The 13,795-nt window shown below is 44.4% G+C and overlaps 1 protein-coding gene across 6 annotated transcripts in view; it reads left to right on the top strand.

Moving 5' to 3' along the window:
• The window catches only part of LOC130188379 (protein shisa-6), a 68,307-nt gene that overhangs the window by 729 nt on the left and 53,783 nt on the right, over positions 1 to 13,795 (top strand). For 2 of the 6 annotated variants that reach the window (XM_056406714.1, XM_056406713.1), the window contains exons 2-4: positions 4,018 to 4,175; positions 11,430 to 11,525; positions 11,880 to 11,948. In XM_056406714.1, coding sequence (XP_056262689.1) covers positions 4,018 to 4,175; positions 11,430 to 11,525; positions 11,880 to 11,948 — 323 coding nt within the window. Of the gene's footprint in view, positions 1 to 4,017; positions 4,176 to 11,429; positions 11,537 to 11,879; positions 11,949 to 13,795 lie in introns of all 6 variants that reach the window. The other 4 variants (XM_056406718.1, XM_056406719.1, XM_056406717.1 and 1 more) reach the window with 3 other exon arrangements.

Raw genomic sequence — 13,795 nt, 5'->3', positions numbered from 1 at the left:
GAGGAGGCAGGTGGGGCCAATATCTCCATAACTAGATTCATAAATATCACTTCAGCTAAAAAAAATGAACAAATGTGTTTTTTTGAGGTGAACTGTGCCTTTAAGGGTCAAACCGGGATGAACCCACTTTACAGAGTCATGTGCTTCACTGCTCTGACCTTCAGTTCACCACGAGGAGAGAGATCACCGTCAGCGTAACGCTGCTTGTCTTCTACGGTCACCACTTTTCTTTTTTTTAGCGTTCGGTCTAAAAAAAACACGTATAAGTGTGAAATCACGACGGACCCGACCGGCCCGAGGCCTCCTGAACGCACCGCCTCGATGTCACCAGGTCAAACCAGCCGGTGACCTTTGTGACCCGGCGCCGTCACACTGCTCCCCAGATTAGAAATCTCAAGATTGTACATCTTCCCGTGTCCATCTGGAGAGGAAGAGGAGGAGGAGGAGGAGGAGGAGGAGGAGGCTGCTCTTCGAGGGGTACCAGTAAATGATGATCACGTTCCTCCATGACGATATGTTTCAGTCCTGAAGAGCCCGATGACGTTAAAGCAACATAAAATCTCATCCTATGATATATATTTAAAAATAAGACTAAACTCGTTAACTCTCAATAGATTTGCACTAAATCTCATTTATTGGCCCAAAAAAAAAACGTCAAATAACTAAAGTATGGCCACGCCCCCTTGAGAGACTCAGGAGGAGTCGCTGAGCGCTTCATTCAGACGTCTTTACGTCGCTTTCACGTCACTTTCACCAAAATATGATGATGTCAAATATTTGTGACGACCGTGCAGAGATCCTTCATGACGTCATGACGACGACACATCAAACACTCACACGTCTGACTCATGATGAGCATGTGGCTCAGACGTGAGCGACGTCATCGGGTTTTTCCCCACTAAGCCCCGCCCACTTTAAACCAGTATGACATGCAATCAGAGACTTCTTTTAAATCACTTCTTAAAACACATTTTTATAGAACAGCTTTAAAGTGATCTTGTCCTTTTATGCAGAACTTTGGTTCCTCTGATTTAGTTTGTCTGTTTTTGTTTTTAATTTGTAATTTAAATTTGTATATATATTTTTTTATGTTATATTTGTTTCTTACTATTTTATTTGTTTTGCCTTGACTCTCTGTAGAGCACTTTGAAAACTTTGGTTTTAAACACTGTCACATTCATTGAATGTATTTTAACTCTAAATCTGTCCTTCTGGTCACATGACATCTATTGTTCTGTCCATCCTGGAGAGGGATCCACCTCTGTTCCTCTCCTGAAGGTTTCTTCCCTTTTTTTCCCCTGAAGGGTTATTTGGGAGTTTTTCCTGGTCCGATGTGAGGTTTTGGGGCAGGGATGTCTATGTGTACAGATTGTAAAGCACTCCGAGACAAATTTGTAATTTGTGAAATTGGGCTAGACAAATACACTGAATTGAATTGAATTAAAGGTGATATATAAATAAAATAATAATAATAATTATTATTATTATTATTTTAGTGATGCATGCTGAGATACGCTCCAGCCCCACTGAAGCAGGTGTTGTAAAAATCTCCCAAAAAAAGGTCTAAATGGGAGTTTTAATTGGGTTTGAATGTGACTCAAATTGTCCGTTTCCCACCCACTCGTTGAGAACACTCCGTCAGCGAGGCGGCGAAGCGGAGGACGACGTGTTGCGCTGACGATACGCGGACGAGTCACCATTGTTCCGCTTCGGCGAGGATTACTCAGCTTTCTGAGAAGTTCTTATTGATAAAGAAAAGAGAAAGAAAAGGGTGGTCGCCCTGAAGGCCTCACCGAGCGGCTCCGTGAGGGTCTTTTATGCAAAGTCGGCGAGGTCAGCGTTTAATATCCAGATGGACTCGTGAGACGGAGGAACGCCACGATTCATCTGAAACCAAACAATAGAAGAACAACAAAAGCTTTCCTTCCCCCCTCCCCCATCCTGGGAGAAATGGAAGCGATTGTGTGCGTGTGCGTCTCCTGTTTGTGAGAGAGAGAGAGAGAGAGGGAGAGAGGGAGAGAGGAAGAGGGGGAGATTTTTCCAAAACTTTGGGATTTTTCCCAGGACTTTTCCAGACCTGGAAATACCCATTTGAAATTCCAGAACTTTTCCAGGTTTTCCATGAGCGTACGAACCTGTCAATCACCTTTAGCCCCGCCCCCAAAGCAGGGGATGTGAGTGTGCGTCTCCTCTTTGTGCTTCTACCCTCGTGGCTCTGCTTCAGAGAGAGAGAGAGAGAGAGAGAGGTCGATGTGATGGGCGAGCTCGGCTGGCTGAGGTTTCTGCTCGTCGGGTGTTATTCTTTTATATTTTTAATCTTTTTATGAATTGTTTATTTTCACCGACCGCCGCTAGCCGTCGGAGGCCTGGCGCTGGAACACGGGGTTAGCCGGGTAGTTCTCCAACGCACCTCCGCCTCTTTCCCGCCGCCTGTGAGCAGAACGCCGAGCCGCCGGCCGGCCGACCTTCGCCCGCTCGGTCCGCGACCTTCACGGAAACGCGATGAAAGCAGAGCGAGCCGAGCCGAAGCCGGCGGTTTGAACGCGGCCGTATCGATCGCGCGCCGCGGGCACGACCGCCGAGTGTGAAAGGAAAGACGAGCGAACGGGCACAAATAGCTGCAGGTGGGCCGAAAGTTCAGAGCGGGAGGCACAGAGGAGGCTGAAAGTCAGAGGAATACGCTGAGTCAGCAAAACAAGGGATGGACGATAAATCACGAGAGGCCAAAAGATCTGATCCAGACCGTCAACGTCCTCAGGAGGATGACGACGATGACGATGATGATGACGATGACGATGATGGTGTTTTGGACGTGGTAGAATGGAGAAATCTCAAGGAAAGAACAAAACCAGTGCCTTGCTCAAGGACACTTCGACATGCCACTATAGCGGGGATCGAACCGACCGCTCTCCCTCCTGAGCTACAGCCGCCCCAGGAACAAGTAGACGTTCGGCTTTGGAAACACTCGAGACTCGTCAGAAGGGTCGACTCGTCGCCGGCGTCGTCTTTTCATTCGCTTCGTCGATACGATGTGAAAACGGCTTCAGGGTTCGACTCCGGCGCTCTTGACTAGGTCGTCTCAGACGTTGCGGCCCCATAGTTGTTTTTAGCTAACGCACTGTTTTGGCTAAAGTGGTTTCAGGATCTAAAAGTGTGGATAAAAGAAAGAATTGGCTGTATTGTCGAAAGACGTTCTCACTCCCAAAATATCGATATGAGTGTAAAACCCCCAGAATGCAGTATTGATCCGACTCCATTGGCATTATAAACAGTCTCAGCGTTTCTGAGAAAACACTCCTGAAGTTTCCCATGCGACTTGAAAACAATAAAAAAGTCTCTTTTCACGAGGCTAGATGTTTATCTCTCTCATTAAAAAACAATAAAGAGTCGGGCGTGCCGGAGCGCCGGCTGCACACGGCCCGACGGCGGCCAACTGGGACGACGCGGGAAAACCAGGTCGCCTCCGCTCCGCGGAAAAGAAAACGGCGAAAGTGTTTCTCATCCTGGAAGGGAAACTATTAATATAAATATATATATATATATATATACGGAGTATCTCCCAAAGTCACACAGGGTCTGGAGAAGTGGGATGTGCGGCGGCTCTGCGTTGACATTGACACGGTTAAATCGCCCTTTTCATCCCCTTCAAGGAAAGAAAACGCCGAACCGTCTTTCTGTCTTTGACTTTGTCATTTCGTCCGCTGCCATTTCCAAACTTTTGGGGGAAATATAGCCATTTATTTGTATGACTTCAAAGAAGAGACAATGGCTTCTAACTCCTCCATAAATGTGCCTCGAGCTCGACGCCGGCCACAACAAGAGGACGGGTCTGTACTTTGTGGCTCTGGGTGTAATTAGGATTTCCTCTCTGCCTTCTTGTACCTCTACGACTCAGATTGGAAGCTGTAGCTAAATAAATTATGAAAAACCTTCGGGGGGAAAAGGTGGGGGGGGGGGGGGGCGGGTGACGAGGAGTAAAACAACAATGCTGGTAATTTCTCTTTTTCCTTTCTCCAGAGCCCTGGCAGACATTCTGAGGCAACAAGGACCGGTTCCAATATCGCAGTACGAACACGAGAACCTTGGGGCCATTGACGGATCGCCCAAAGACGAGACGCCGGTCAGAACCTTGAAGAACCACTACACGCCCGTCCACGCCAAGGCGTCCAACCACGGTAAGGGACACCACTCAGCTTTTATACAGATCCCCCCCCCCCACCCTTCGCTTCCCTTAATCTGCCACGACATTGTTTGATTGACATCCACTGAAATAGACGGACCTCGACTCTTAAGCTCTTCCCCTCCATCTCCTTCTGAAGATGAAGGAAATATATAGAGAATTTAAAAAAGAGTCCGCGGCTCCTTTACGCTGCTTTATGGCTCCCATAAGCCTCCTCAGCGCCGCCTTAACATTGAGATGCAAATTACCATCTTGTGCGAGAGAGACGCAAGCTTTCTATTTTTTTTCTTCTTCTTTCTGTCCGGAGATAATTCGGTCGCGCGGTCTCCAGATCCCGCCTCCGGGGATCAGCTCTGGTATGGTGTCCCAGATTCGATAGTGTTGTGTTTCACTCTCGTGTCACCCACCCGGCCTCCGCCCTCCTCCACAGCATACATCTTCCCCCTGATGTTCTCAGACTTCACGCTTCGCCTAGTTTTACAAAAAATCAATGAAATCTGGGAGGAAACGTAGAGAATGGTTCGTGCTATGAGGCGTTATATATATCCAAACCTCCAACTGATCTTCATCAAACCACCACGTCTTCATCGAGGCTCAGGGCATCCATCACTCCTTCATATAATCGTCATGTCGCCTTAAATATACAGCGTTGAAGGGATTTAAGATGGTTTAGAAAGTCCAGGAATGTGAAGCAAAAGAAGGAAATCAAAAGGAGATCATCGAGCGGCGAGTCAGACCTCTCGCTGCACCGATTGCTTTAAGTTGGCGTGTTAATTTAATTTAAGTAATTGCAAATCTGTTTAATAATCCTGCGCCACTGAAGCACGTTAGGAATGAAGATGATATGCAACACCTGCGGTGATACTGGTAGGGGAGTTATAAATGGTTTTGAAATTGTACGTCTCACTAAATACAACGAGGAAAATCAATCTCACGGCAAATGATGCAAAACGTCATCGACATTGTAATATGGCGTCCAGTGATTTTCAGAGTAGCTCGGATCGGCTTCATGACTCAGACTCATCACACGGCCATCTTGACTTGATCATTCCCGTGACGTATTGGGTCTTTATTGAAGGTACGCAAGTCTCTGATTCACAAAACCACACGTGGTTATTATTCTCTATGCAGCGCCCACAGAAAAGATGTCTCCAGTGTCCAACCTGTGTCACATGAGCCGGCTATTGTTCTTCATGTGCGAGTGGGACGCCGCTCGGGGTAAGTGCTCCTGAAGGGTGGGCGTCCGAGTGGGGAGGCCGAGGCCCGCGGGGAAGACGTGACTCACACTGGTGACAGCGATGGGAATAAGACGGCTTTGTTCTGTTCCCAGTGATGAAGTGGTCAAAGGTCATCGTATTTATAGAGCTATTTCTGGATATCGTTCATCTCGAGCTCGTTGATGGACTTCGTGGGTTTCAGTGAGACTTCTGACATTTTACAGGATGAGGGAACGTTTTTACGTTTTTATTTTTGACGTTTCGTCCGGTTCTGACTCCTTAAACGTTTCTCTGAGGGGTTACATGTTGGGTTTTGAACGACATTTTGGTTTTAGGTCGATGATAAAAGAAACAGAACAAGGTTTTTTATGTATGGAAACATTTTCTATACTTATAAATGTTCCAGTAACTGGGCACCTCGCAGACGATGGAAATCAGGCTCCGGATGCGCTGAATTAAGTTTACCGATATTTAATGGCAAGAAGTTTAATAAACCAAAGTTTAACAAACAATCAAAGCTCACGATGGTGGGCTGGTCGTGATCCAGGCTCCACAGCTACGAGCTAAAGCTAGCGAGTGTTGCTGGCTAACGGAGGTCAAGATGAAAGAGATTTCTCCCAACACAAAGAGGTATTAGTCATCAGCCAATCAGCTGTCCTCAAAAGTTAGTCCTTTGTTATCTCTGTTTATATATTCAAGTGAGTTGATTGTAAAGAAGAACATTTAAGATGATTAGCCTAATTCAGGCTTTTTAGGATTAAGTGTATACTTGTTCTACTTTATTCTACAGAGTTTATTATTTGGTTTTCAGCTACATACATGCCACTCTGCTGGCTATGAGCACAACATGACGTGATCATTTACAGCACTTTTATTTATTTATGGAGCTGTCTCTTAATTTGACACGACACTGACCAACACATATTTCAGAATAAAAGCCTTGAGGTACAATTTAAAGAGATTCAGCCCTCATTAAAATGGCCGACGGCTTCTTTTTGTTCACCAAACCGTTGAAAGAGTTGAGATTAAAGATGGTTTTTGCCACCTCTGTGACATATTCTACTAATGGAGACATCAACGCTGTTATATTGTGTCTGGAATTATGGAATAGAAAGGTTGGGCGAGTAAAAGAGGTTTTTAAAAAACACATTTGCATGTTCAATCTAATTGTAAGTTCCCTAAATGGAAAACAACTCATATTTTCTTCATAAATTCTCCTGTATTGAAGTCGACAAAGACCAAGTGTCTCCTCTCCACGTTTGATTCACGAGACGACCTTCGTGAGGGAAGAGATGCTCCGGTCTGGACCGTCTCCCGGGTCACAGGTTAGCGTTAATGATGGAAGAGCATAATGATGGATATGAATAGTCGTGTTTTTTAAGGAGCATCAATAACTGGCGCTGTCAGGAGCCACACTCGTTTGATTGTGTCCTATATGACGTGCAGCTCATTCCCTCTTTTCAATCCTTTTCACGATTTCTTTTATATACCCTCGGTGATAAAAAAATAAAATAGTGTCCTTAAAATAATAATTCAACAAAGAGAAGACTTTTATGGCGTTTGTTCCACATAGGAAGGTATTCACCTGGAGAGGGGGTGGGCCATAAAGAGAAGCGGATGACTATGCAGTGGTGGATATCTGGATGTAATATAGAAAACAACACCGTGATGTGAACTCTCCCCGCTTGGTATGTTCCAGAAGAGTTATTATAGACGAGGTGGTACTTCTCCAGGACTTTCCTTGAGTGGGCATTATCGCTTCAATCTCCCAGAGTTCTGTTCTCTCGCTTTTATTTTTTATTTGTTCCGCTCTAAAGTTTCTTTGGTGCCGTGAGGAGTGATATTTTGGAGTGATGTCATCTTGTCTGGGAGTCTGGAGTACTCGTGACTCTCGAGGAAGACTGTGAGCTGGTATTTTATTCCGGGTCACGGTTAGTTTTGTTCTCGGTGCAGCAAACAGAAATTATAATAATTACAACATTTATTTCATTAAAAAAAGTGAAGGAATATATTTTTTTAAACCACGATGCGTGTCTTCATGGACGTGGCTTCACCCATAGATGCAGGAAATGGGAAAGTAACTTCCCCAAAATGTTGCCACGAAGTTGGAAGAACACTTTGATGTAAATATTAGTGCATACTTTATTATTAAAGAGAATCGTTCCAACATGCTGCACAGATGATCCATTACAACGTGTTCCCATTGGTCAGAGCCAGGCGTGTTTTGTTTTTAAAACTATTTGTGGGAGACTGGTACCGATGCTGACTTGATTTGATGATGTCACCTTAAAGATGTACTTATGTCAGACTGGTGATGTGTGAATGTGTTTGTGGTTTTTCAAATTATTTTGTATTTATTTTTTGCTGTTTTTTGTTGTTCTATACCTTTTTCCTTCTCTTTTCCCTTTGTATTGTATCTTTAAAGTCCTGTCTTGTTAATTTGTAAAATCGAAATAAATATATATACAAAATAACAAAAATGTACCAGCAAAGAATTAAAGGCACAGGATGAGAAAAATGAATAAAATAAATACATTTTAAAATGTTAAAAAAGATATATAATATATATATAATCTTTTTTTAAATAAAATAAAAGTTTTATAAATATAAATATATATATTTGTGATTCGTCAAAACCAAATGTGAAATGTGTCTTGTTGATTTGTAAAAATCTAAATAAATATACTGTATATCTAAAAAAAAAAAAAAAGTACTAGCAAAGAATTAAAGGCACAGGATGAGAAAAAAACACTAAATATATATATTTGTGATTTGTCAAAACCAAATGTGAACTTACAACACAAATATATATATATATATTGCCCATACAACACAACTGCAAAGTTGTTGTATGGGCTCAAATATGCTCCAAAACAACATGAGCCGTGTGCAAAAGATGTGCACACTTCAGCCACTAACTGACTCATTTCTCTCACAGTTCATAAATGTAACTTGTATCCAGAGATTTGAAGTGTTCATCTCTAAAATAAAGCACTTTGCCCCTTTCCTTCGTCTATAAATACGTGATGAAAACTTTAATAGAACGGTTATACACGAACAGAAAAGGTTAGCTCTGTTCTCATTATGCAACGGTGGAGAAAAAAAGCCAATTTTGTGAACATTCCAGAGATAATAAGGGGCTATAGGTGCGGGAGCAATCCGTATCACAGTCGGCGTCTCCGTCCGATCCCGGCTCCACGGCGGGGTCCTGGGCGCATATGGAGGTTATGAATCATCATCGTCTCACCTTCCAGGGCGACGTCACACAGACATATATGCCACGGTGTCATCGGCATAGCAATAATCACAAGATCCAAGGAAATGCGTTTATTCCTTTTCTTCTCCTAATTACGGATGTCTTTGGAGGGCCCTCATTAGCAGAGAGTGCATCACAACCAGTTCACATTCTATGTATATTTATTAGGGCTGTCAATCAATTAAAAACATTTAACTAATTAATCACACATTTTGAAATTCATTAATCGCGATTAAAAGCTATTTTTTCATTTTTTTCTTTTTAAAGAAAAAACTTCACACAGAGCTCTGTTTTCAAAGAGGCTTCTACCTATAAAGTGCAGCAAGGTATTTAATATTGTGGATGATGAATTGTTTCTTCAGTGAAACATCCAGATTAGTTTAAAAAAAGAAGTATATTGAGACCCTTCACATATGTCACGTTAACCCTCTGGAGTCTGAGCTCATGTTCTCCATTCTACAAAAAAATGTAAATTACCCCCCCCCCCCAGTCTCTGTGAATCGGAGCAGCAGAGCGGAGGAGGAAACCCGACTGATTCATCCACGAGTTTAAACTGATTTCTGCTCCGTATTTTCGCGGAGAAATAATTGTTTTAAAAACGGAAACAGTGTTAAACCACACTACCGCGGCTTGACACTCAGAGGAGTGTAAAAACTTCAACGCACACCGGAAGTAAACAAAGTTGCGTTAATTGCGTTAAAATATTTTAGTGCGTTAATCGCGGCCAAATTAATCGCATTAACGCGTTAACGCTGACAGCCCTAATATTTATATTGATATATTCTGGAAAGGTAACAAACGAGCCGCGGCGCCGGTGTGATGAAGACCGGGCCTAAAGGTCTCAGGTGTTTCTTTTCATTATAATAATTTGAACCGCCGTTCGATATCGGCTTCCCGAGGCCCGAAGCTCTGAGTGATGTTATTGACTTTGAAGTGGTCCCCTCTGGAGGAGGAGGAGGAGGAGGAGGAGGAGGAGGAGAAGGAGGAGGAGGAGGCATTTAAACCGCTCGCCAGTTAATGTAGAAAAGGTGGCGTTGGGGTGGAGGGGAGGTTTGATGAACCCACTCTTTTTTTCGGTCGGTACGTTTTTCTTTTCTTTTTTCGCCGTTCCAGTCGACACTACCTTCTTTTCTTCCTCGCCTAAAGACCCGGCCGTGATTGACGGGACAATTGAGCGCTGTCGGGGGCGCCGGCCAGCACCTTGTCCGGGCCGCTTTGTGCTCAGGCCGCTCTCTCAATTACAGCGCAGGAGAGAGAACGGCGCTGAGGTACAAATTGCATTACGGAGTGGTCTCCTAACACATGGGAAATCCAAAAAGGGTTTCTACCTGAGGGGTGTCGGGGGCACTGGGAGGCGTAAAACCTTCCAAAATCCGACTGTATCCAACTCCTGTAGTCAAAAGCAGTGCAATTACATGTTTTAATTCTGTTAAAAGTTACTGTGAAGGAGTGTTCGAGACGGGCAGACGTCTCTCGCCTCTTCGCTGACGAGCCGATGATCCCACCCGAGAGTCGGGTCTGTCAGTTTTGCCATTTTATCCCCGCTTAGTATTCTCGTGGTGGACAGCCGGTCCGTCGTGTGTTGGGCGGATGTGTTTCTGGGGGATTGAGTGCAGACACTCGTCAGTATTAAGGCTGCGATCGATGGAGTCGCTCCTCGGAACGCCGTCCTGCTAAAATCCATCTTTTCACGACGGAGTCGCCGCAGTGAAATGTTGGGGTTGCACGTTTCTGCAGAAATCCCGTGTCACGGCAACTTATAGGCGTGTTTGTGATACGTGAGATGCAAAAATAATCCGTGAGAGAATTTTTTTTCTTAAAATCTTAATTGACAATGCCGTTGTATTGTATGCACGATTCATTCTGAGGAGACGTCCCCTCATCACCATGGAGACGATGCCAGGCTGGACGCGATTGCATCAGCGTTACCAAACTCCCGTTTCTCTGTTGAACTTGTGAACAAAACGTTGTCCTGAAGTTAATGAATTCATTTCGAAATCCACCCAGAATACAAAATCGAACTATTTCCATGTTTTTTTATCAAACGCCAGAAATCTTTAAGCGTTGAAATGTAACTTGTATCTAGAGATTTGAAGCCTTCATCTCTAAAATGAAGCACTTTGCCCCTTCCCTTCCTCTATAAATACGTGATTAAGACTTTTGTGAGATACAAAAATAATCTGGGAGAAAATTGTTTTTCCTAAAATCTTAATTGACAATGCTGTTCTATTGTATTCACGATTCATTCTGAGGAGACGTCCCCGTCCCCTCATCGCCATGGAGACGATGCCAGGCTGGACGCGGTTGCATCAGCGTTACCAAACTCCCGTTTCTCTGTTGAACTTGTGAACAAAACATTGTCCTAAAGTTTATGAACTCATTACGAAATCCACCCAGAATACAAAATCTATCTATTTTCATGTTTTTTTATCGGCAGAAATCTTTAAGCGTTGAAACCCCCGTTAGCCAAAAGTCAAAGAATGTTAAACTCAGTGACTGGATGTGTGTGATGTGCAGAAATGCACCTTGGGAGTTGTAGTTAATATCAGAACACTACAAAGAAAACGCAAACAATTTCAAGGCTTTCTGACCAACTAGTGCCGACATAATTCCTGCTGCTAGCTGGTTAGCCATTAGCTCGCTAGCTAACGTAGTTCAGTAAATAGCCCGTGCTAGTAGTGACATCTCTATCAGGACGAATTCCACCGCACCACTTTCTGATGGGACCTTTTTTGCTGTAAAAATATTAAATCCCCACAACTCTTTACCCCCCCAGGGCATTATGGGAAAGAGAACCTGCGCGGCGGAGGCCCCGACATGCACAACTTCATCTCTTCTGGGTTTGTGACACTCGGACGAGGCCACTTGAAAGGTAAAGAGTCCGTCCGCGTCACCTCCGAGAACAACACCGAGCCGCCGTGTCATGCTGTCGCTCTCTTTCTGCCAGATAATAAAGTGACTTTTGGTGGAAGTTGGACATGACAACACATAAATTGGCTTGAAAAGTACACACACACACACACACACACACACACATTTACGATCCGTGATTAAATCCACACTGCCAACCACAAACTAACACTTCCTGCCAGTGTGAACGCAGCGTGGCACGGTAGTAGATTTTTCCAGCTATTGTCCTCCTTTTGGAGTTGTAATGAATCCGGGGAGAGAATGAGCTGTAAACAAGCAGCCTTGTTGTTGTTGTTGTTGTTGTTGTTTTTTACAGCGCAGCACTCCATAGACGAATCGGGGCAGATGCCCTGGCAAGGCGACCTGGACATCCCCCTCTCCTACGGTACGTTCCACAAACGTTTGGTGTAATATTTTGTATTTGCGGGGTTTTGTGAGCCAATTAATTTCCACCGCTGCCGGTTTGACAGCCGGTCCGAACGCTTCTGTTTCTGGCAACGGTCGATAACGGTGTAAATCCGGACAGCTGATGAACCTTCATTAGGCGTGTCGAAGGTAAGTGAATGTTTGATTTAAACGCGACTTGACGCACGTTAATTCTGATTGAGTGACCGGTTCGTTATTTATTCATTCGTGGTGGTTTTTGTATTTATTTAGCGTAAATCATCAATCCCGGTAATGGCTTGATGTTGCTGTCTTATTTCCTTGATGATGTTGGAGCTTGAATGGTTTCTGCTACGTGTTTCCGTCTGTTGTCGAGGTTCTTACTCTCTGGTTTGAAATCATTTTGATTAAAAGTGAAGACATGAGACGGTTTATGTAACTGCTGGAGGTCCTGCTTCACCGCTATGGGCTGCGTGGGGGAAGCGGACGTCGGTCCGTCGATTTGTCGACCACCGGTTTTGAAGCCTTGAGTTCGTAATTTTTTGCTGTTGCCGTCTTGGTTTATGGGCGCCGCCAACCAGAAGAGAGGGTGGAGCTAAGTACGACCGAACTCTGAATGCAAGTTTTAGGCGAGCAAAATGTAACATTTAACTTTAGATAAAAAACAGACAACTCTCCGACCGGACAATCTCGTGGTAAAAACCTGTCAATCAAAAAGGAAGCCACGCCTTAAAATTGTTCTCGGCATTTAATGAACTATTTGACCCTAAATAGACCTTAAACTGACGTTTACAATGTTTACTGAGGGAAGACATCAAGAGAGAAGAAGCCCCATTTGTTATAGACTTCGAAACAACCAGAGGAGTCGCCCCCTGGTGGTCAGCAGAGAGAATGCAGCTTTAACACATGAAGCATAGACTTCTATACAACCAGAGGAGTCAGGAGAGAGAATGCAGCTTGTTAGGCTCTTAGTACCGTACCATGAATACGTCTGACTGGTTCTGACTTCTCATATTGGAAAATAAATCTTCTTTTAATTTTCTTGTGGCGTCTCCAGCGGTCGGTTCCAGATCCGGTCCGATGCTCTGGACCCGGTTTCACACCTGGAGTTTTCTTGAATGTCCTGTAGTTGCTGTAAGTGACATAAATACCCGGAGAACGGCGTTCCATGAAGAGTTTCTCCTCCAGAGAGCGATTTCATTGAACCGCTGAGCTTTATTTCAGAGCGTGTGTGATTTACAGCGGCGAGTGGCGGTGGAAACGGGTCGACGGGACCGCTAAATATACGAAGAGGAGCGCGTGTGATCAACTTTGAATAATTATCCATTTGTCAAGACGTAGAGTTTCCTAAGCGGCCCTTTGAGGCTGTTATGAGGCAATGAAGACACCTCTCCCTTAGAAACACCCGCTCTGCTGCCGCTGAGGAGGGGAGTGACGGTTGCCGCCGGCGACGCGTTAAATTGACTCAACCCTGAAGTGACTACCACACGCCGAAGACAATAGAAACACGGAAACTCTTCTTCTAATCGCCGGATTAATCTCAACAATACAAATTAACACGATTGACCATTTTCCAAAAGCAGCGAGTCGACGTCTCTGGGTTGCCACGCGGGACACATGTTCCCACGCCGGCGCCTCGAGCCGCGGCCATCTTGTGACGGCACCTAGTGGGTGGCACGCACGTCGTCTGTGTGTTTTATTTGAACACACACACACACACACATAGCGTTGATACCTGCACAGGTCATGTGACTCTGCTTGTGCGTCCGAAGAGAAGGAAACGGGAGCGAATGTCTCTATTTGAAGGGGAAATATTTCTATCTATTTTTTGGTCTGTTTTTTGTTGTT

The sequence above is a fragment of the Pseudoliparis swirei genome, chromosome 23 (assembly GCF_029220125.1).
Source record: "Pseudoliparis swirei isolate HS2019 ecotype Mariana Trench chromosome 23, NWPU_hadal_v1, whole genome shotgun sequence".
In the NCBI taxonomy this organism is placed as follows: Eukaryota; Metazoa; Chordata; class Actinopteri; order Perciformes; family Liparidae; genus Pseudoliparis; species Pseudoliparis swirei.
Note: the sequence above shows the minus strand (reverse complement) of the source record. Positions and strands in the feature narration are given on the sequence as shown.